The sequence below is a fragment of the Mustela lutreola genome, chromosome 1 (assembly GCF_030435805.1).
Source record: "Mustela lutreola isolate mMusLut2 chromosome 1, mMusLut2.pri, whole genome shotgun sequence".
Classification (NCBI taxonomy): domain Eukaryota; kingdom Metazoa; phylum Chordata; class Mammalia; order Carnivora; family Mustelidae; genus Mustela; species Mustela lutreola.
The window spans coordinates 145,412,111-145,435,287 of NC_081290.1; the positions used below are offsets into that span (position 1 = coordinate 145,412,111).

At 39.7% G+C, this 23,177-nt stretch overlaps 1 protein-coding gene across 2 annotated transcripts in view; it reads right to left on the reverse strand.

Moving 5' to 3' along the window:
- Window positions 1–23,177, reverse strand: part of ARHGAP10 (Rho GTPase activating protein 10) — a 318,466-nt gene that overhangs the window by 119,158 nt on the left and 176,131 nt on the right. For both annotated transcript variants that reach the window (XM_059175791.1, XM_059175783.1), the window contains exons 14-15: window positions 10,135–10,209; window positions 3,547–3,634 (exon numbers count right to left, since the gene is read on the reverse strand). In XM_059175791.1, the coding sequence (XP_059031774.1) occupies window positions 3,547–3,634; window positions 10,135–10,209 (163 nt within the window). The remainder of the gene's footprint in view (window positions 1–3,546; window positions 3,635–10,134; window positions 10,210–23,177) is intronic.

Genomic DNA, 23,177 nt, shown 5'->3' on the forward strand with positions numbered 1-23,177 from the left:
AGATGCCAAACATGTATCTGCTGCACATCTTTATCCTTCTCTTAGCGTTTTAGGGGTTTGGCTACTTCCCTTCTAACATCTCCAGTCTTCCAACCAATAAGATGGCTGGGTTATTTGCAGTGACAAGAATTCAAGAGCAACAGCTTTTTTTGGTGAGAAAAGCTATATTCAACTTTGTGCTAGGGTACCTGAGGTGACAAAGCTGGGATTCCAAACCACACAGGCTGGCTCCCACCATGCTCTTGACCATCACACCACATTACCTCCTGTGCTGAAAGAAATGCACGGGCGCAGGCAGACCAGATAGCCAAAATAAAATCTCCATCTTCTCCCCTTTGGTGCATCACCAGAGAAAGTATTACTTAAATCCTAATTACTGCATTTTTAGTTGCTAAAAATAACAAGGGGAAAGAACAGCAACCTAACTTTCAAAATCTCCCAAGGCATCTGCCATTTTATGATAATCACTTTATCACATTCAGGCAGACTGTGTATATTGTTAGGAGGGAAGTTATATAATAATAGCATCTCATAATGTTGTTCTGTAGGCAATGTTTGCTTCAAAGCAGAATTCAGAAGGATAAAGCAATGTAACGAGAGAAAAAGGCAGAAAAAGCAACATAAGACCAGGAACAGTAAGGGACTAGCTTCAGAAAGCATCAAGAACCAAAAAGAAATTTTATGTGCGGTGCTCAATAAAAAGATCCTCTAAGTTTATTAAACTACTTACCCCACCAGGAAAAAAGAACCATGTGGAACAGGGTAAAAAATAAAAGAAAGAGAAAGAAACAAAGAAAAAGAAAAAGAAAAAAACACTCATACAATTTATTATAAAACAACTGGATTTTTGCCTTTAGTTTCCCACCAATAACTGAGTCCCCTTGGTCAATCCCTTTAAGTGTTTTAGCCATGAATTTACTAAAGAATAAAACGTGACGTGTTTAAAGCTACCTCCTGGAGTGCCAGCACCCTTTGCTCATCAAGTAACATGTGCAGCTCACTGTATTTTTATATCCATCTCCCATCCTTTCCTTCATCCATCTCTTACAGGCTTTCTCAATCTCAGCACCACTAACATTCTGTACCTTTAGAGACAATGATAGGTTGCTTCCCACACTGTAGGATGTTTAGAAGCCCATCACTGGCCTCCCCGCTACTGCAGGCCAGTAGCACCCCCTTTCCAGCAATCATGGCAACCAACAATATTTCCAGACATTGCTATCTCCTAGGGGAAGCAAAATCTCCCCAGTCAAGAAGCCTCATATCCTGGTGACAGGTACAGCTCTAGATGCTGGAGATAGTACAATGAACAAGACACATAAGATGCCTGTCCTCAGGAAGCTTACATTCTAATACCCAGGTGGGAGCTAAGAAGATTCATTTTGTCGTAATTCTCATCCAAACGAGCTATTCACTATCAGTGGCAGATAGGGAGACATTAACACATAGATTAAGCATTAATTTTATCCCTTTATCAACTAGGGACAATAATAATGTACTTCACAGTTTAAGAAAAAAAAATTTAAGCAGTGGTTAAAAATAACTTATTTAAATAAAATACTCAAAAATAGGTAATACACATCTATCCATTGATAAATTTAAATCTCATTAAAAAGTGGAACAACCAGGGACACTGGGGTGGCTCAGTTGGTTGGGGTGTCCGACTCTTGATTTTAGCTCAGGTCATGATCTCAGGATTGTGAGATTAAGCCCCATGTTGGGCTCCATGTTCAGTGGGGAGTCTGCTTGAGATTCTCTCTTTGCCCCTCCCCACGCTAGCACTCTTTCAGGCTCTCTCCCTCTCTAAAATAAATCAATCAATGGGGGGGGGGGCGGCAAAAAAGTGGGACAACCAGGTAACAGGCTTTCTAATATGTTACCACTACGATGTAGTCTTGGAATAAATCAATATCTTAAAAACATTCTCTGAATCTAATGAATTCTATAGATTTAACTGTTTACAAGAAATCTGACGGCTAGAGAAACACATTAAATGACACCAGGACACAATCTGCCATTTCTACTTAAAAAATGACCCAGGTTGGGACCTGGAGGACACAGTCAGTTGAACATCGGACTCTTGGTTTCAGCTCAGGTCAGGATCTCGAGGTTGTGAGACCAAGCGCTACACTGGGTTCCGTTCTCAATGCGGTGTCTGCTTAAGACTCTCTCTCTCCCTTTCCTTCTGCCCCGCCCCTCGCCCCCTCTCTAAAATAAACAAATCATTAAGAAAATAAGAATAAAAAAAAGAAAAAGGAGCCAGGTTTATAAAGAAACATACAACAATGCTGAGGGAGAAGAAAGCTGTGCAGAGGCAGGTGACTGTGCAGATTAAAAATGACTTAAAACATATCAATCAAATGAAATGTGTTGACATTATTCAAACCCTGTAGGAATTTAAATAAATATGAAAAGACCTTTTGAAAAACAAAATCAGTAAAAAAATCAAACATGGACTCCGTACTGGATAATATTAATTCTGTTGGGTATGATCATGGCATTCTTTTTATCTTTTATATTGTCTTTTTTAAGTCCTTAGCTTTTTGTAGGCATATACTTACAAATCTATGGGGGCAGCAATATGACGTTTTAGAAAATCCTTCAAAAAGTATCCAAAAGAAGTAGCAGGTAGGGAGATTGAAGAAACGAGGGGTAGGACGTTGATAACTATAGATGCAGGGTAATGGGGCCATGGGGATTCAGCATACTAACCTCCGTGGGTTACCGACTTGGAATTTTTCAAATGGAAGGATTGCGTAAAATATGAAAATAGGGAATAGCAGTTCATTTCATGTGCTCATTCAAACCCAAATAAGAGATACCTGAAACACAATCCGATGTGCTGGTGACCAAGAGTCAGTCCTGAAGAAGCACTGCTATGGGTCTGCCACACAAAGATCAAAGTCCCCCCAAGCACCACAGCAGAGGAATTACAGTCATGTTCTTTTTTCCATTCTTTTACTCAATTCTTTTTTCCCCTCTCGTGGTATTGTTCTTCATCTAATCTCAAGCTTTTTATCATTACATTCCTTTCTTTTTTATACAAAGGGTAATGACCTACAGAGATGCTGAACCCTTGTCTAACCCTGTCCTAAATATCTTCCATAATAAATATAAGACTTGAGCTTAACATCTCAAGCGAACTTCTTTTTGAATAACTTTATATTTACGTGTTATCGTTAGAAGCCTCTAAGTTCAATGATTTAAATTTAAACGAACAAAAATCTTCAATTTTGCCTAAAAGATTAAACGAATTCAGGAAATAGCCTTCTTCCTCACTGTTTCCTAACACTTATCTCCTAAAACTCATGTCTACCGTAGACATCATTTCAAAAATCAAGTCTATTCCAATTGTGTTGCAACTTACCTAACAACTGACGTGCAGCTACTACTTGGCACACTTTTAAAGACACAGATCCCACATAAATGTCCCCCTTTCTCCTAAGGTTTAACTCAATGACTGATCTCTCCAGGCAGAGTCTGCATCTGCCGTGTGTTAGATGCCCAGGTGCACACGCTTCCCTTCTGTCACTGAGAGGAGCTTACCTCAAGTACTGTTTTAGGGCACTTGTTATTGTCTTCACTTCCCAATCTATGGAATTCTCCAGGTCCACCTCATTGCATGTTTTTACGTCTAGTGAACAAGCAAGCAAAACAAACAAACAAACAAACAAACAAAAAACCAATAATTAGAAACCAGAACATTCAACACCCCCCCGCCCCCGAATGGCTCACAAAGCTTCCACTTTTAAATGGCCAAACCACAAATAATTAATTCTGGGATTTCTTATGAAAACACACACAGTTTTTTCTGGGTTAAGCTGTGTTCTATTATTTGGTGGCTCAGTTGGTTGAGCAGCTGCCTTCGGCTCGGGTCGTGATCCCGGCATCCTGGGATCGAGTCCCGCATCGGGCTCCTTGCTCCGCGGGGAGCCTGCTTCTCCCTCTGCCTCTGCCTGCCTCTCTCCCTGCCTGTGCTTGCTCTCTTTCCCTCTCTCTCTCTCTGACAAATAAATAAATTTTTTTAAAAAATCTTATTATTAGACATTCCTAAGCAACTTCAGAAGATCTGTCGTGGAGATCAAAGGATCAGGACAAGATGGAGCGGAGAGAAGGGGAGGCCTGGAAGAGTGAGGCATTTCAGGATCCCCAACTCAAAGCATACACCGCCATGATGACCGTGATGTGGACACTTATTACTATTATTGAAGACAATACTCAGCAGCCGTGGCTTCGACTGTGTGGCATTGGCAGTGTCTACATATTTTACTGTGTCTCGGGTGGCATTACGGTCATCACACGTGTTATGACAAGGGAAACAGCACTGTTAACAGCAAAATGGCAACATGTCAGTGGGAAGAAAAGGACAGTAAGTTTGGTCCCAGGCTTCTAAGCTCTGGACTCAACATTAGTACCTTTCTGAAGATTAGCGCATGAGCCACCAAAATAACAATACAATGATACGCCCAGTAAAACTCAACTTTCCCATGAACATCACAGTTAATACGCTCATCTAAGAAACACTTATCAGAAGCCTCTATGCAAAACTTCTGACATTCATTCTGAATGAAACCAGTTTTCTTTGTCCTAAAAGTGTTAATGATGTGCTTCTTCCAAATGCCCTTTCAGATAGCTAAAAAAGTAGATAGAAAAAGATGTGAGGCTTAAACAAACAAACAAACAAATGGGAGTGGTAGGGAGGTAATAAAAGTCTGAAAAGGAGAAAGTTAGCCGTAGTTGAAATAAAAGGAGAGAATGGTGCAAAAGGGAAAGGCCAGTACTCTGGATAGGGTAATACCTTTAATCCTTCTAAGGCTGGACTACTGCACCCGGCTGTTGGCTTGGCATGGCGGGGGTGGGGTGCGGTGGCATGTTATCACAAACCCGGGCTTAAATCCCGTCACCACCCCGAGTAGCTCTCTACATCACCCAAACCAAGTCAGTTTCAAACCTGTCTGAATTTCAGGTTTTTGTCTGCACCATGGAAATCAAGTAAACGCTCTCACAGAACTCCGAAGAGCGGCAAAGCACATCAGGAATGTGTACAGACTCCCATAAATTGTTTAAATGAGTAGGCAATTACCACAGCTGAGTCACTAGAAGTATAAGCGTTCAGAGGTGGTTTCGACTCAAAGGGAGGGGGCAGCAAATGGGTTATGATGAGTGATATTAAACAATCAACAGAACTTGCCTGGTTTTCTACACTCCTATCATCCAAAGGAAAAAAATCAGACATTCCTGGAAGAGATTTTATTTCTCCCTCGCTCTGGAATGAGGTTTCAACTAAGACCTAAGAAAACGAGTTGTTTCAGGCTCCTTTTTTCCCGCCCTTACACTGTATTTGTCTATATGGGGGAGGAAACGTCCTGTTAGTTATTTCCTCCTGAAAGGCACTGAAAAGAAAAGCCTGTCAGAATGGGACCCCTGCGTTCAGGCAGACACGTCACTGATAAAGCTTGGGCTTGGGCAGGAGGAAGGATAGAAGGCGACTCAATGTTATTCTCAAACTTTCTGAAAACAAAGTAAAACCGGAAGTGATGATTCTTCCACAGCCATAGCATCGTACATAGGAAGTCAATTACTCCAAAGTCTGGAGACTTTTTAAAGCACTTCAACAGTTCTTGATTACAGCGACTGACAGCAACGTGCAATAAACTACAACAATGGCAATTGACACTGATTACATTTTGATCAGTTCCTACAATTCAGAACTCATTTGTTACTGAGCTTGTCAGACAAGCCGCAGATACATTCAAGAAATCAAATTAAGCACCCTGATTAAAGGTGCAATCCTTTATAACTAGGACTAAATAATTCTGTTCTAAAGGCTTTGCCAACCAATTACTTCAGTAACTGAATATTCTCTCTCTCATTAAATCAATTATTTAAATCTCATTTTAACATACAAGTCAGATAACATTTTCAATCAACTTGCTACTGGAAAATCAGCATTTTAAAATCAGGAGGCTTCTAAAGGAAATCTTTTATTTTCATCTTTCTATCAAATAATCAGTCTATATTTTGAGGATAATATTCTTTCTATGGAAAAACAAGCCATCCTTTGAATTCACAGGATAAGAAGTAGCTGTCATATCAGAAGCTAATGACAACACAGTGCCCATGGTACTAATCCTCTATTAAATTTTCACTGTTTTCAAATAACTCAATCATCCCTAGCAGTTCTTTACAATCAGTGGAGGCACTGGGACCAGGTACATTTGCTAATAACTTATTTGGGATTCAAACTTACAAATGCACCTGAGTGTTCATATCAGAATATATGTTCTACTTTAAACAAGGAAGGAATTTTGCTACCTTTCTGACCAAGGGACAACACCCTTAGGGATTAGTTAAAACTCTAACAAGCACAGATACAAATAGTTGACTTTTTATTTGGGCTAATGTTTCATAATTATGTAACCAGTGTTCTTTTTTTTGAAACTGGAAATTTTTGGCCCCACCTAAATACAAAGTGCTGACACCCTTCTGAATATTGACTTGGGCCCCACTTTAAAGTACTTGATGGAGCACGCTGATTGAATGAATTTTGAGGACATTCTTTATAATCAAAATCAGAATTTTTTTCACCTACATTACTTTTTTCCTCCAATCTATATAAAAAAGTTGTCCTACAAATAAACAAGGTAATATTTTATACAGTAAAACTTCTAAATTAGTTTTATTTCTTGTTTTCTATGCTTCTGTGTCTAAAGATAAAATCATCCAGCCTGTTTTGCAAGTTAAATTTAGAAATAACCACCAAATTCACCAGCACACGTAAGCTACCACCACATTTTTCTCACCATTTCCCCACCCTGCTCTGATGTTTTCATTGTTCAGTGGGGAGGTGGGAAGAATACTGACAGTTCTAACCCATCTCAGTTCATACCTACCAATAGCTATTGTAATTAATCTGTTATATTCTCACCCCATTTACTAAAAATCCATGACTCACCCAAAGACACCTCATCTGATATTTCTCCCTTCCTTCCCCAAGTGCTCCAAGTTTCTATTTAAACAAACAACTTTTACAAAACCATGTCTGTGCATGCCCTCTGTTAGGGCAAAAGGGGAAGGAAAGAAAAACACCTGGAAAGGGAATGAAGACAATTGTTCACTTGGGTTGTTTTTTGTTTTTTGGGTTTTTTTAAACTTAAGGAGGTTGGTCCAGGAAATGTAGCAGACCTCTACCTTCTGCTCCCAGAATGGAAGACGACTGAGAAGACAAACAACACCCATCACCATGACCTGACCGGGAGGAGTGGAGATGACAGGCCTATTTAGAGGACTCTGTATGGTCCACTGTCATTAGGATTTCTGGTTGGCGGAGAAGAAGAGAGAAAAATGGGGTGGAGGAAAAGGGGGTGTGGAGAGAAGATGGGAGAGGAAAAGAATGGAAAGAAACACTTCTTATTTTAATCTTAAATACAAGGAGTGAAAACACACCAAAAAACAAGACAGGTGAAGAAAGCATGCAAGATACTAAGCATGCATCCTTTCTTTAGAAATTATCACATTTACACAAGCGTACTTATATACTTAAAACATTTCAAACAATATACAAATATGTTACATAGAAACTGGCAATAACAGAAAAACATCCAAGTAAATAATTAGCTCTCCAGAACTAAAGAAACCAAGTAAATGGAAGTTGTCAAAAAAATAGTAAACGTCTTTGAATTTTTCCTCAGATACTAAAAAATTAATTTCTTGTCTCTTCAAAGAACAAAAGCATTACAGAGAAATTGTACTTTGAAAAATTCAAATTTGAGATAAGCACTACCTAGAGAAATGGTAACCTAAAAAATAAATAGTAATAACTGTCTCGTACCACAATGGGCAGTAAAATCATTAGAACTAACTCCTCTAGAGGGGAGGAATTATGAATGCATTTAAAAGAGCAAAGCTAAAACTCTGGTGAACTCATCCAATTTTTTTTTTTTTTCTCTTTAAGATACAGAGCCCTGGAACACCATAGGAAGGTGAGCAAAGATAGAAACAAAGAATGTCCAGGGGACAGGGTATATGCAGATATGCAGAAACTCTAAAATCCCTTTTTGTGGAAGAGGTATAAATTACATGTTTTGAACACTTAGTGAATCAAGAGAGATTTTTTTTCTTTTGATGGAAAGAGATCTCTTAAAGGAATTTTAAATTGGGATACAGTTAATAAGTCTATTCTGTTAAGAGCTTAAAGTTTGAGTTGGTAACAAAGCAACAAGAAAGTGGTATTAATCCTAATAAAAATGCAAGGTTTGTGACTGGCAGTTTTAAATTCATACTAGGAATTATCTATGGATTAAGTCAAAAAAATTTCTACTCTGTACGACCGACCCGCCCACCCCCACCCCCCTGCCCCCCATAAGGAGATAATAAGTCATTATCTTTCCCTCTCATCAATTCTTCAACTTCCTAAAGAATTACTTCTTGGGAAAACACAGCATTTTCTTTATGAGTAGCTGAAATCGGGTTGTATCACGCTTGTATCCCCGACTTCTCTGCTCTTGAGTCTCATGGAAAGTGAAAACCATTTTCCAGGTTATGAATTTTTGAGGGTTTAGGTATTTTAAAACACCTTGCCAGTTCAGGATTATCTTGAGACATTTCCCATGAGCAGAGGAAACTACCACCTTAGTTCAGGGATGCAGATCAAGTGGGATTTTATGAGATTAAGAACAACTTTTGAGACAGCTTAACACTTCAGCGTGACCACAGAGACACCCTTGTTTGAACTTCCCTTGAACATGAACAAGATAATAAAAATAATGCTAGGATCCTTGTGACCAATTTACTGCCAAAGTGTGCCTTTCAGCCAAAATATCCCCTTCTGATACCAACAGTCTTCCAATTCTAATCATTATTACACCATCTTGGAAATGAGAGAAGTGTTTCTAATTTTAAAATTAACTAAAAGCAGATGCTGGAGTCCCATTAAATTCTTCCAGCTGCTACTGAACCACTGGCAACCTGAGTCTATTTAATTTGGAGCTCACTAATGGTAAAAAGGAAAATCTGACTGCCAAAATTACACACCCAAGTTAAACCAGAGAGGCAGAAAATGAAAACAGCCCATGAAAGCGAATGTATTCTAAGACAGCTCTCCAATTGATGATGGGCAATTTTTCCTGCGGTTAATAGCTAAAAAAAGGTTATTGCTTATTAAATCTTTAATTCAAATACAGCCAAACAAGCAATCCTATCTGCAACATGTCAGTTGATTTGATTCATCTTGGTTTATGCTTCCGAAAACTGAGTCTTCCCTACAATGCTTTAAGATGCAGACAGGTTTAGATGCATTGACAGCATACCTAAGGGCATTGTTAATATTGATTAATTAAAGTGAGATATCAAGTTAATTAATATTTAGCAAGGTCAAAATGACAGATTGGTTTGACATGCAGGCCCTCAAGCCTGATGACTTATCATCACTCCTCAAGAGGCAGCCTGCTTTGGGGTGGGGAGAGAAGTGGGGCCCCTTATAGGTGGCACTGAAATGACAGCAGCGTGTAATGTAAAAGCGCTTTGTCATTCACGTAATGTCTGGGGTAATGAAATGAATTCACTTTCTGGCTTCCTCTATCCTGCGATGCCAAAGAACACTGTGTTATCAGCACAGATGGAGCAGGCATGGTTCTGGAGAAGAGCCTGGTGCAAACTACAAACAAGCCACTGTGAATACCAATGAATCCCGGAGAATCAGATCCTTGCTGTCAAGTGACAGTTTTGGAAGCAACATAAAAATGAGTGAGTCCCAGTGGTCTTGTCCAACCAAATGTACTGTCAAGACTCTGGACAGGCAATTTGGAAGCCCTGCAAATCGCAGAGGCTTGCCTGCTACTCTCCTCTGAGAAGCAAGCGCAAGAAGACCTTCAGCCATGAGCCTGCGTTCTTTTTCCACACCCCCCTCCCCATACCATTTCTTAATCAGTAAAGAGGGAGTAGATAATCTGTGCTGAGGCGAACACTTATCTACTTCTCTGCATCAGCTATCTCTGCTCAGGAGAAAGCTCATCCAGGCAGGACAAGAACAGAATGGATTCACAAGTATGCTGTACATTACTATGAAAAATTAAGTGGTGAAGTCAATGAACATAAATAAATAATGCATGGAAAATGATTAGAAAAGAGGCATACCCATCAACATACTGAGAAGTCTCTGGACCTTTGAACTCACCCCCACAACTCTGTACAATCCTTGGTCATTTATACCTATTGGGAGAGACAAAGTTGTTAGCAAAATATAAGACTGTCATAGTTTAAAAGCTGGCAACAAACAATTGCATTCAGAATCTTTGCTAACTCACATTAGCAGCATTCCTGTTGACTATAAAAATAACGGTTGACAAAAGCAAGTGTTTACCAACTTGTTTTAGCAGCTTGGTATTCATGAGTTATGGTTGGAAAATAATCTCATAAAAACAATGTTCCATGTGGACAAAATGTAATGAGTCAATGTTAATGAAAGAAGTTCCTTAAGTTGTACTCATGTGTACCAATGCATTCTGTAAAGATGCATTGTAACTTTCATGTTTATTATGTTTACTTATTCTGGACGTTTTTCTTGAGAAGTTTTAGCCTTTTAAGAATAGCACGGTGTTAATTAGTATACAGAAAGAAATCATTATCTGCATGATTCTTTAAGACCATGGAAATGCATTCAAAACTAAGGCAGAACTGTTTCTGTTTTTGTTTTTAAGAGCTGTTATATGCTCTGTCCAGAGAGGAGCTCTGAAACTTCGAAGGAACATTACTACAAAGTATACATTGGAATAAATCAAGTCACAGCATTCTCTGCAGAGCCAAGGGATACAAAGTATCTCTTTGCACAACAGACAAGAAGTAAAGGCAAGAAAATGTACTGTCCGACATAATTTAGTATATTGAATACATGGCACATTTGGATTCTGATTTGAATAAACCAACTTGTAAAAGGGCATTTTTGAGGCAATCAGGAAAGTCTGAGTGACATGAAGATTAGCTCAGAAAATGTCCCTCTTTTTTTAAGGTACATACCAAAAAGCGTGAAAGGAACCTATCTGAGATTTCCTTTAAGAGCAAAGAAGGGACAGATGAAGCCATTTTAGTAAAACCTTTATAACTGTTGAGCCTGCGTACTAGGAATACAAGAGTTGACTGTACCACTCTCTACTGTTTTTATGCTTGAAACCTTGCATAATAAAATGACTTTCCAATAAACAAGACTTATCTTTATTTCTCAAAAGAATTACAGCTTGCTCCCTGTGTTTGCGGTCTGCACCACCAATGTTAACACTAACAAGAACACAACTGGCTGAAAGGAAAATGATGCCTCTTATCCTCCAAGTTTCCAAAACAAAACACCACCCAAAAGGCCATGGAATTTGCCCAAGCAAGCTTACTTTCTTTTTGCCTCCCTGCACGGGCGATGAATAGAATACCAGACAGATTCTGGTATGGAAGGATTCCAGTGAAGGCTCAGTCACTCCTGAGCTCTGAGACCTCGGGCAAGACGGGAAACTTAGCTCTGAGTCTTGATAAGGTATCTGAGATCAAGGATAGCATCTTGCACCTTGTGTTACGGTGGGAGGATATTGTGACGATATTAACACACATACTGTCAGTTCTAACACACGGCACACATACACGCTTTTATTATTCCTTGCAAGAAAACAAGTCTTTATTTTCCTTTTCTCTATTTTGCCTTTCATATATTTCTCCTTAATCATCTTTCAAGCTTCTCAAATGTCCTACTTGTCTATTATAGGCAAAATTTTGCATCCCCCCAAATTCTATAACCCTCACTACCTCAGAATTTCACTGTTTGGAAATAAAGTCTTTAAAAGAGGTAATTAAGTTAAAATTAGGTCATTAGGGTAGATCCTAAACCAATAGGACCAATGTTCCTATAAGAAGTTGGGACATACACAGAGGAGAAGACGATGTGAAGACACAGGAAGAAGATAAAGCATTCACAAACCAAGAAGAAGGGCCCTCAGAAGAAACCAACCCTGCTGACACATGGACCTCTGATTTCTAGCCCCAAGAATTCTGAGAAAATAAATGTCTATTGTTTAAGTCATCCAGTCTGTAGTACTTCACTACAGCAGTCCAAGCAAACATATACACCTTCTCTCTCAATTATCTCCGAAGAGCTCAAAAAACCAGAAGAGCAAAGGCTAGCCTTTCAGTCTACACATATCTGTTCCAAAGGTGCTTTGAAAGCTAAAGAATCAAAGCAGCAGAGAGGCATCTTCCTGATGGGGAGGCTCACAGACTCCAAGAGAGAGAGAAAAATTCAGGTCAACCCTGCCAGGAGTTGATAAAAAGGAAAGGAAATTGTCCAAAAACACAAAGCTCAGAGTTTGAGCCCACTACAAGAGAAAAGACTGGGCTTCATTCCTTCTCCTAGAGGCCAGAAGGCCATGTCCAGAGAGTTTAAAATACCAGAGGATTTGTTTCCTCAATACTCCTCTATTTAAGAAACCTAAAATAATTTGACCTCAGTGCCAGAAGCCAAAAGAGTAAGTCATATTCTGCAAACAAACGTGTGTCTTTGAGAAGGGCCTTAGATACATAGAGAAATGAAATAAGAATGTTACTTCAGCAATAATCATCACTCTGTGCTGGTAATTACTATCAGATAATTGATCAAGTTCAAATTCATCAACCTGAGAGAAGCTGAGTTAATTGCTAATGCATAATGAAAGGTGCAAGGGGGAATTGATGCAACTCAACACAGTTTCTACTTTTTTAAGGTGAAATTTAAATAAACCTTATATCAAAGCAGCTTAGAAACAGCCTGTAAAACACACACACACACACACTCAAATCATGTAGGATTTTGGTTTTTGTTACAATGTCCTGAAAAGCTCTGAACTAAGAAAATTGGAACATACTTTTTATCTATGAACACACACATCTTATAAAAGACAACAAATAAATACATTTGAAGAATATAAACCAATCAATATGCCAAGTGCCATGAGTGAGTTTATCACACAGTCTCTCTGGCTTCTCTTCCACATTTCCCCTTTCAGCCAAAGGAGTCACTATGTCAAATCGCCAAGTATTAGAATTTTGAAATTTTCTCTGCTTCCTCTTTGTCACTTTCCAAATTCAATAGGTCAGTGTGCACAATTTCTTCAAACTTCAGACTAATCTCTGCTCCTTCAACACAGTCTTGAATTTTATACACACACATTTATTAAGGCATCCTTGCAGGGAAGCACACATGACCATAATTCATTCTGAACATCATCAATTTTTTTGTTTTTCAAACAACTTTGATTATCTAAGTTCTCTTCCATCCCTGTTTAGGAGTAAGCCATCAAAAAAAAGAAAAAAGAAAAAAAAAAAGAGTAAGCCATCAGATCAAGTCTCGATTCCAGAACAAGTAGGCAAGGCATAAACACATAAATACCAACATGGGCCCTACCTCACCTACCTACATTTATCATGAACTATTCACCTTCTTCAGAGCAGACCCCAGATTATCACCCGGAGAAACTAAATTCATTCCTTCCTGAGGTAGAGGGCTCATCTAACAGAAATGCTCTTCCCTTTCTCTTCACAAATTACTCATCTGTCAAGTATTTATTCATCAAATACGTACCAGGTGCTGTTCTAGCTGCCCAAGATTCAACAGTGAGCAAAATGAAGTCCCATCCAGACCTTCAAAACCAGATAAAGTCCTGCCTTTCCTACCATCAGCCAACAGTGACATTCCCTTTCTCTGAATGGGACTCATAATGAATTCTTCTTAACACCTGATTACATTTTAAAACAAGCCCACAATCTCTTATTTGTAATTCCTAAAATAAAAATCTGAAGGCTTGACCTGATATCAGATTATTTATGTCTGTATTTTCCCCCACTCAGTGTAAATAGTCCTAATTAAGTATGTTAAAGGTAATTTCCACACACAACCCAACTGGAGATGTTATATACTGTCTACAATACCTTCCTAAAACACATCCAGCCTCATGATTTTCATACATGTGTTCAACCTTCACTTTCCAAATACATAGAGACATGGAAAGATACTAGGTCAATCTTGGTTTTTGTTTTTAATAGCTTTCATGGTGCCTTGCAGAGAATGGTTGAGTAAAGAAGAGACATGGCCAAGGTGATTTGACTTGAAATTAACTTGGAACTACTGAGATAGATTGGACTTCATCTAAAACAGACACTGCAATTAGGAACTAAACACTTAAAATATCTAAGTTATTACAATCTTTTCAGGATATCAACATTCTCTGATGTCATTACTACAAGACTTTCTAACTTTGGACAAAAATTTGTCACCTGATCAAAATGTTATAGACCCTAAGTTTTTTTCTTTTAATAAATAAGATTGTTTTTGATCAGAACTAAAGAAAGGGTAAGTGCTCTCCGTTACCATGATGAGCACCTGCTGACAGCTGTCCCTGGGCAAAAATGGACAAGGTGAAATCGAATGTGTCTTCCTTCCCACACCTGTCTCCTCCAATCTCACACAGTCCTGTCACTGAGCACCAGCCACATCTTTCTTGAGGAGAAAGTTAATAAGTGGAAATGAGTCAGATTTCATCATCATCTCTGCCCAACAGCTTTCCTCTCAGAGCCCAGATGATGCTGCCAGAACTAGAGTCTAGTCTATTCTATAAAACACCTGACAGAACTCCCCAACACCAGGGGGCACACAGAGGCCGTGGTAGGTGGGATGGAGAAGCAAAAAAGTAAGATGCTCTGGGACAATAGAAGAATTAGATGCAGAAGGAAAAGAAACCCAAAGAAGGTGGATAAGTTCAGTTAAACAACAGAGGTGGGGGCAAAGGCTGGAGTGGCTGCAACTGGCAAATAAATGTATTGAGTAAGAAGAAAACAGGAAGTGGCATTTAGAGTGAAGGAAGCAGAAGACAGAAGACAGATGATTAAAATACGCATGCACACACAGAGGATAGGTCAACAAAGACCAGAATGAAAGGAAGGAGAAACGGGAAATAAGTGAGAAGATAACAGACTAGAAATTATATAACATTTAAATTCTTATTAATTTCATAAAACATTGTGTACTTACTGTATTTTAAGCACCAAGGTAGAATAAAGTGAAGACCAGGTAAAATTTAGAAGAGAACTAAAATTAAAGAGAGAGCAACTTGGGACCAACACAGCCATAAAGCCTTGTCTTTCTTTTCCCTTTCTGGCTTCAGGAGCAGATTCCACACCTGGTAACTCAAGATTCTTAATAACTTGCAGGATCCTCAGCACATGGCATACATTTAAAAAATGAACTGGATAAATTCATGGATAAACTGGATAAATGACTAAAAAATTGATGATTGGGGCACCTGGGTGGCTCAGTGGGTTAGAGCCTCTGCCTTCAGCTCAGGTCATGGTCTCAGGGTACTGGGATTGAGCCCCACATTGGCCTCTCTGCTCAGCAGAGAGCCTGCTTCCCTCCCCTCTCTCTCTGCCTACTGGTGATCTCTCTGTCAAATAAATAAATAATTTTTTTAAAATAAAAATAAATGAAAAGTTGATGGTTGATCTATAAAGTGATAAGGACAAAAAATAAAAAGGGACAGAAAAGGTTATTTGTTAGTAGAAAAAGATGTAACAGTATAAAAAGAGTAAGACTCAAAGTGGAACTCTAAATACTTTTGATGATAATAGGCACAAAATTATTAAAAAGAATTTTCTAAGTGTATGATTCTACAGAAATAAATGACCATATGTTATGGGTCTATCAACTAACATTCATTCAGTTCTCATATAGTAACGAGCGGAGTGCTTGGCATGGAATGAGGGAATTGATCAATATTTGTGGAAGGACTGAGTCATTTATTTGCATTTGTGCTAGCTGACAACAGGGTCAATGACCTTAATAAAAGGTCATTAATATCCAGACTCACATTCACGGAATTTACATCAAAAGCCTGCCACATGCCATCATTAATAAAGCATACACACATGCACGCACACACGCATGCATAAATATAAATGTAGGTCTACATGTCCCCCAGTGCCACAAAGATGAATTCCCCTTTGGGTTACGTAATGAACAAACATATAATTGTATGCATATATAAATATTAATCATAGTTGGAAGTATGTTTTATAATTATATATAATAAATATTAACTAACCTTGAGAGACTCTTGAAAATAAAAGGAAAAAAGCACGGCAGGTGAAGTGATTAGGAAAAACTCGTGAGGAAATGACCCAGCAACAAGGCTAAGAATGATACGCTATAAAGGTGACCCCAAAATTAGCAAGGAGGAGGCTCATGAATAGTGCTTCAGGTCATCAGTGAGTTACAAAAAATTGATAATGTGTCCCTTACATCTATTTATAACTAATCCCCAATACACACTCTATTTACATGGCTGCACAAATCTAGTAAGTACTTTCCAGGCTATCCACATAACTGGGTTACATAAAAATAAACAGCTTCGTACACAAAGATGCCCTTCCAAGATACAGGACAATTCATAATACTTCAAGGTTCTCTCAAAAATACACATTTTATTAAATTATTTTTAAGTATAAGCAGGCAGAACCAAGAATCATCTGCTCTAGTCCACCAAAGGGACATACCATTCAACATCATCAATCTAAAAGAATGGATTTCTAGAATTCTAGAACTCTTAAACTTTGGAAGAATGATGCATGGTTTTTAACACGTCCAAAGAATTAAATACTACAAAAAGGGTAAGAAACAGATTTTAAGCCCTGAAAGAGAAGACTGACTACAGCTGATAAGAACATTTTAAGCTTTCTAGATCTCGGTTCCCTCATTCAAAAAAAAAAAAAAAGCATAATCAGGAAACACAAGTGTGTTGAGCTTAAATTTGTAAGATGAAAATTATTATGAGTTAAGGTTGCTGACGTCCTGGAAACTTCCAACTGTACCACTACCTCCATTGTACAACCTGGTAAGTTGCTCATTCTGTGTCTCAGATTCTTTATCTGAAAAATGAGGTTAATGGTGGCATGGGGTTGTCATGGAAATGAAAGGAGACAACATGTATAAAGCGTGTGCATGAGCCTCACATACCAACCACTCATCACAAGCGTTAGTTGAGCATAAAATTCAAAATCAGTATCAGAACAGCTAGGTACAAGCCACAATACATGTTGCCCTGCCTGAGGTGTGTTGTCCATAGCCTACTTTTATACCATAAAGCACAGGTTGAGAAGAGGGTCAAAGTTTATTCAGTATGCATGGGCTCATGGAAATATGAAATTCCTGTTCCCCGATCACATTTGGAATTTCTCCCTGATAGGACGATGATGTGGGCTGCAGACAGAGAAACATTCCTTGCACAAACACCCTTGCACAAACCCCCCTGTGGGGGACACGACTCCTGTGAAGTCGGGGTTTCACTCTCAGGGGCCTCCCCACACTGTTTTCAGATAAATCCACTTCTGCACTGCATTGGATAGCCTCTCCACCAGCAAGGACTTTGAGGAAAGGTATCGTGATTTCATTCACATGGTATTCCCATGCCTAAATTAACCCTGGACCGAGCTCAGAAACCCGAGAGCTCAGTGCGCAAGGGCCACGGTGCCCACTGAGGCGGGCGACAACATCCGCCTCCATTACTGCATCTCATCCCAGCAGAAGCCATGAGTATGGGCAAAGTGCAAGGCCAATATCTAATTCCAAGTCCAGGCCAATATTTTTGGAAGCAATGATCACTTCAGGACTCTTCAGACACATACAGGCTTGACGCGAAGACTCATCCTTTCAAATCCAAGCCTCAAGTACGAAGGGTATTTGGTTTATGAGCTGCTACATTGATATGAGGGCCAGAACAGAATATACATTCCTAGGATTGTATGGCCAGGCTCATTTCTAGCTCCTAGCCCACGTGAGGAGAAGCATTTTTGCTTCAGACAACCCCTAGACTTGCTGCTATTCCTTGCACAAACACCCAAAACAGTGGGCAGGGCACCTCCAGCAGGGCTGGGAAGAAACCACAAACTGATAGGAAGTTTCCTCTTTCATTAGTAATACTTGGGGTCCCGAACTCTCCCCAGAGGTCTGACGTTTTGCTGTCCCAGATCTGACAGATCTAGCTACAGCTCATTCAATGTGTCCTTCCATGTCTCCTCACAGTGTAAGTCCTAGGGAAAGGAGTGTCTCACAGACCCTGGGCCTGTGAGGCAGAACTGGCCTCCCTTCCTCCCACCTTACTCTACTGCCACAGGAGAATTCGGTCTTCGAGGCAGGAGATGAAGATCCAGATCCCAGCTCTGCTACTTTCTAGTTGTGCAAACTATGACAGGTTGACCCTGAACGTATTCCAAGCCTCAGATCCTCATTTGCACTTGAGCCTAATAAACAAGCTCCATCTCCTCAACCACCTACTGAGTTTTGTAGGCATTGGGTGAGATATGGTACATGAAATACTTGGAAAACAAAATGCCATTTGTTATTAGGGCTTTAAATAGTGTCAGATGCGGATTCCACATTGATATTATGTCTTCCACTAAGAGACTTTCCAAGGTGCTGCAAGGATTCTCGGCAAAGGGGATAAATCTTTCTTAGGCTGATGGTGCCCCTTCAGAAGTCCATTATGGAGCTGGTAAGGAAACAAGAAGGCATCACTTTAGAATGGCTTCACCTCAAATCTGGATGAGCACTTCGGAGACTGACACTTAAACCTCCCTGCCTCCCTCTTCTGCTGTCTACGGTTTCAAACTTCCTCTATTCTTTAAAAATTTGTCTAGGGGCATCTGGATGGCTGAGTCAGTTCAGCGTCTGCCTTCCACTCAGGTCATGATCTCAGGGTCCTGGGATTGAGCCCCGCATTGGGATCTCTCCCTAGTGGGGAGCCTGCTTCTCCCTCTCCCTCTTCTGCTCCCCCTGCTTGTACTCTCTCACCATCTCTCTGTCAAATAAATAAAATATTTAAAAAATAAAAATATGTCTGTATTCTTTCGTTTATCTCCAGCATCCTTAGAAAATCAGCCTACAGAGTCTCCATCTCCTCATGTTCATGGATGTTGAGAGCATCGGCACTAAAAACTCAGCCTTGGGTTTGAGTTGCCGCCTAATGCTTTCTAGCTGAGCTTAAACACAAGTCAAATCACACCTCTTGGCTTCAGGTGCTCATGTAAAATGGAGAAATATTATCTCATAGGGTTCTTGTAAGAAGTACAACCTGTCCAGCCTGGCTACTCTCTAGCTTCTTGCCTCCCAACTCTTCACCCAGTGGTTCTTTTCTTGGTCTTCTTCCTGCCTGAACTTGCTAGAGCAGTTGATTGACATAGGTATGGTATGACTTTCTCTTCTTCAGAACTGCCCCTCTTCTAGATTCCTTTATATCACATCGTCTTGGGTTCCTTCTCTGACCCGTGACTATGCTGTGTTCCTTAAGTATTCTTTTTTTCCTCATACTCTCTAAATGCAAAGATCCCCCAAAGATTCTGCCTTTTGCCCCCTTATCTTCTTCCCTCACGATCCACCTGGCATGACTTTATGACACTCAAAGCTTCACCTCTCTGAAAATCATGCCCACCATCTCTTCTGTCGCCTTCCTTTTATTTCTGATAGAAATGCCACAGGCACCTTGAATTCATACCAGAAACCAATCCCAATCCCTTTATTCCTCTCAAACCTACTGCTCCTCCTGCATTCTCTGTCTTGGCTAAACGTGTCTTCCACCTACCTTGGCTGGAAAGCTTACAGTTTACCTTCCCTTTGCCCTACCTTCTACAGCCAACATGTCATCAGATTTTGTTTTTCTGCCAAGTCTCTCGTCCTATCCATCCTTCTTTCCACGGCTGACGCCCTCAGTTAAACCTCCATCAGCTCTTTTGTGATTATTTCTAAAATCCAACCAGGCATCCTGCCTGCCATCCCCTCCATCCCAGCTGGCTCCCATTAAATCTACTTCCTCCCATTGAAAGATGTGAACACACTCCCGCTCAAATCTGTCAACATCTCACCACTGCCTATAGAGACCAGGCAAGCATGCAGCACAGCCCTTGGGATCTGCCACACTCTGGCCTCGACTATTCACCGAAGCATCTTTGTCACATTATACCCATCCACCCCCTCTGCCAGCAATACTCCAAGGCAGGTGAACACCATCTGTTCCACCATCTCCCTCTGGAACAAAGAACAGGTTTGCCTGCAACGTTGGAAAATATAGATAGTGTCTCCATCTAGAACAAAGGGCAAGCATGCTTGTTGGCCATAATAAAAGACTCAAGTTTCCCAAGTTCAGAGGCTTTTTGCTCTTATAATATGCCCCTCTCCACAGTGCCCTTGGGAATCAGGGACCAACACAAAATTTACTACTCTGGCTACTGAGAGTGGTAAACTATCCTTCATCTCTGATCCAGAAGTCTTGAGCTTTCTACTAGCAACCATGAAACTGCAAAATAGCTTGTTCACATGAAAGCATAAAATCAGGGCCTTCACTGCCTTGAAACTAGATTGAAGATAATCTTTAAGAAAAGGAAGCATATCACCACCATTTTTCTCTTCCAATATTTTTCCTGTAGGAAACACCCCAAAAGAATCCCATCTAACACATGCATGCCCAGGAATACATAAGTATCAAATAAGCTGGAATGGATGGAACAGCTAAATAAAAAATAAATGCATTTTATTTTCAAACTCACTCATGCAGCTTAAGCTTAAGGCATCAAAAAATTTTACTTACGTGTATCAGAAAAGAGACTCAAACTCAAGGCAGAAGTTGGCTATTATGTTTTGCAAGACTCTGTTTCCTCCCTTCTCTACACAGAGCAGAACATCAGGAAAGCCCTAAAGGTATCTCGCTGCTGCCATCTGTCTCTCCACCTCAGAGCAGCTGCGACATCAGGGACTCAACCAATTTTGGCCAACTCTGGGCAGTCTCTCTTAAGGGGAGCGGGTGAGGAAGGGGGGAGCCTGAGGTAATCTAAAAGCCATGGTCTTCTTCCTGAGGCTCTTTCCTTTCTTCACTGCCTCCCAGCCACCTTCTCACTCAAGGGTCCACAAGACCCTAGGAACAGAAGATTGAAAGCCAAAGCAGTTACTGTTACTGCTTGTTACAAGCAGCACATAAAATTACTAAAGTAAGTGATTTAGTTCCCTATGTAAATTACTATTTTAAAAAAAAAAAAAAAAAGGTAAACTAAACTAAGTTCCTCGGTGCTCCCAAAGTCCCAGAGTCTTAAATCAATAATGGAACTACTTAATTGTGATTGGCCTCTATTCGCAGATATATCCCTAAACAAGTGACTCAGATTTACAGAGTACTCCATGTGAGCCAACGTCCCAAGTTCCTTTTTCATTCTCACCACCTGCCCGCAAAGGAGATGCCACCATTATCCCAGGTGACACATGATAAAACCAGGTCACAGGGAGTCTAACCCGCCATGGTTGCAGAGCTAATGAGTGCTGAAAGATATTTGAATCAAGAATGACCTTTGAGCTCATGCTGAAAGTGTTGACAGAGCCTTGCAATAATATGCCATGGACCTCATCAGGATCTGAACCAAACCCAGAGAACCTAGCACGCCTACTCTGGAGCAAGACCGTTTAACCATTTTTCCCTATTAACTTTATGCAACCACTCATTTGGAAACTAATACCTTTGGAAGCTTATTTGTTCTTAAATAAGATTACTAATTAAGAAAATGAATAATCCTGACTCGCCTGAATTTAGTATTTCAGTTTTGCATTTGCATTTCTGCAGACACCACAAGACTCTCTGGTTCCCTCCCACATAAGACCGTCCTCTGTTATCCACCCACTCCCATCTCACACCCATTATGATTAAAAAAGAGACAGTGAGCGAGAAACTCAAGTTTGCTTGCTGTAAATTTTCTGGGGACAGCTGTTCTTTATTTTCTTCATTTTGCATATAATTTGCCCTTGGCAATTTAAGATTAGTGTGCAATCATGGTAAAATATGTTGCAAGTTCACTCTGGGCATCTTCCCTCCCACTAAGACTAATAACTGAAGTTATACAGCCTCATCTTCTACCAGGCCCATTCTCGAGACCCCAGACAATTCCAGGGGTGCTCCGGAAGGCTGACTTCAAAAAAGATTTTCCAAAAACCTAAAACTCTGTTTTTCAAAGAAAGAGAAATTCACTTTTACATACGACAAATCAAAGACTGACACATCTTAGACGAGGCTTTCTCCTTCTACCCCATGAATTCACAGCTTGTTACAGTGCTGAACTGGATAACTGACAGCTTGCCTAGACCGACATTTTAATGCCATACTCTAGAAATTAAAGTGAATATTCAAATTATTCACATATGGAAGATTTTTTTAAGAGAAACTTCATAAACAAAAGTAGCATACAAATTTAGTTTTAAATCATGATGATTATTTAAAAAACAGCAACCAGAGGAAGTTTTTAAGCAAGAGTCTTACTTTGTTTTTGTCTATTTTACAATGAATACACGCACCTGAAAAACTAGATGGCGTGCAGTTCCAGAGAAAGTCAACATACTGGTCGTGGGAGTTGGTCCCTTCATAGGAATGGGAGTAATTTACTTAAGAAAGTCGTGTAATTACTCTCCAAGCTCTGAAATCATAAAATGCTTCAACATGCAACGTGACATATCTTTCTATGTCTAAAGTATTACCAGTAATTCTAAGAGATGCTGACATAAATGAATGACAAAGGAATGAAAACCAATCCTACATGTTATTCAAAAGTACTAATTCTAACCACATATAGAAGAAAAAGTCCTTCCAATAATTTTACCAACTCCTGGAATACATAATTTTCTGATGTGGCATTAGTGAAATCTCTGAAGACTCAAGCAAACACAACTGCTTACTGAGTTCTATGTATGTAAGACACAGACTATATGCAGAGATGAGAAAAGGCAAGCAAAGAACAAGATTTTCTTTTTCACTCCAAGGAAACCATAAAGTTCCAGAAACAAAATAAATAGATCAAATATAATTAACAATATGAGACAATATAAGTGCCAAATGAGGAACTTCCTTTTCATGAGGGAAGTTCTTCAACGGAGAATGGAAAACATTAAAACACACTTAATGAATATCTACTATATACAAAAGTTAGCTCTAATCCTCACAAATGTGGGTGTGGGTAGACAGTGTGAATGAACTTCCTAGTCACCATTCTTCTAGAGACTAAGGGTCCAAAGGGTTAAGAATCTTTCCAAAATGCCTACCTTACTGCATCATTTTAGAGTGTAAACCTGACCACTCTTACCAGCCAACAGA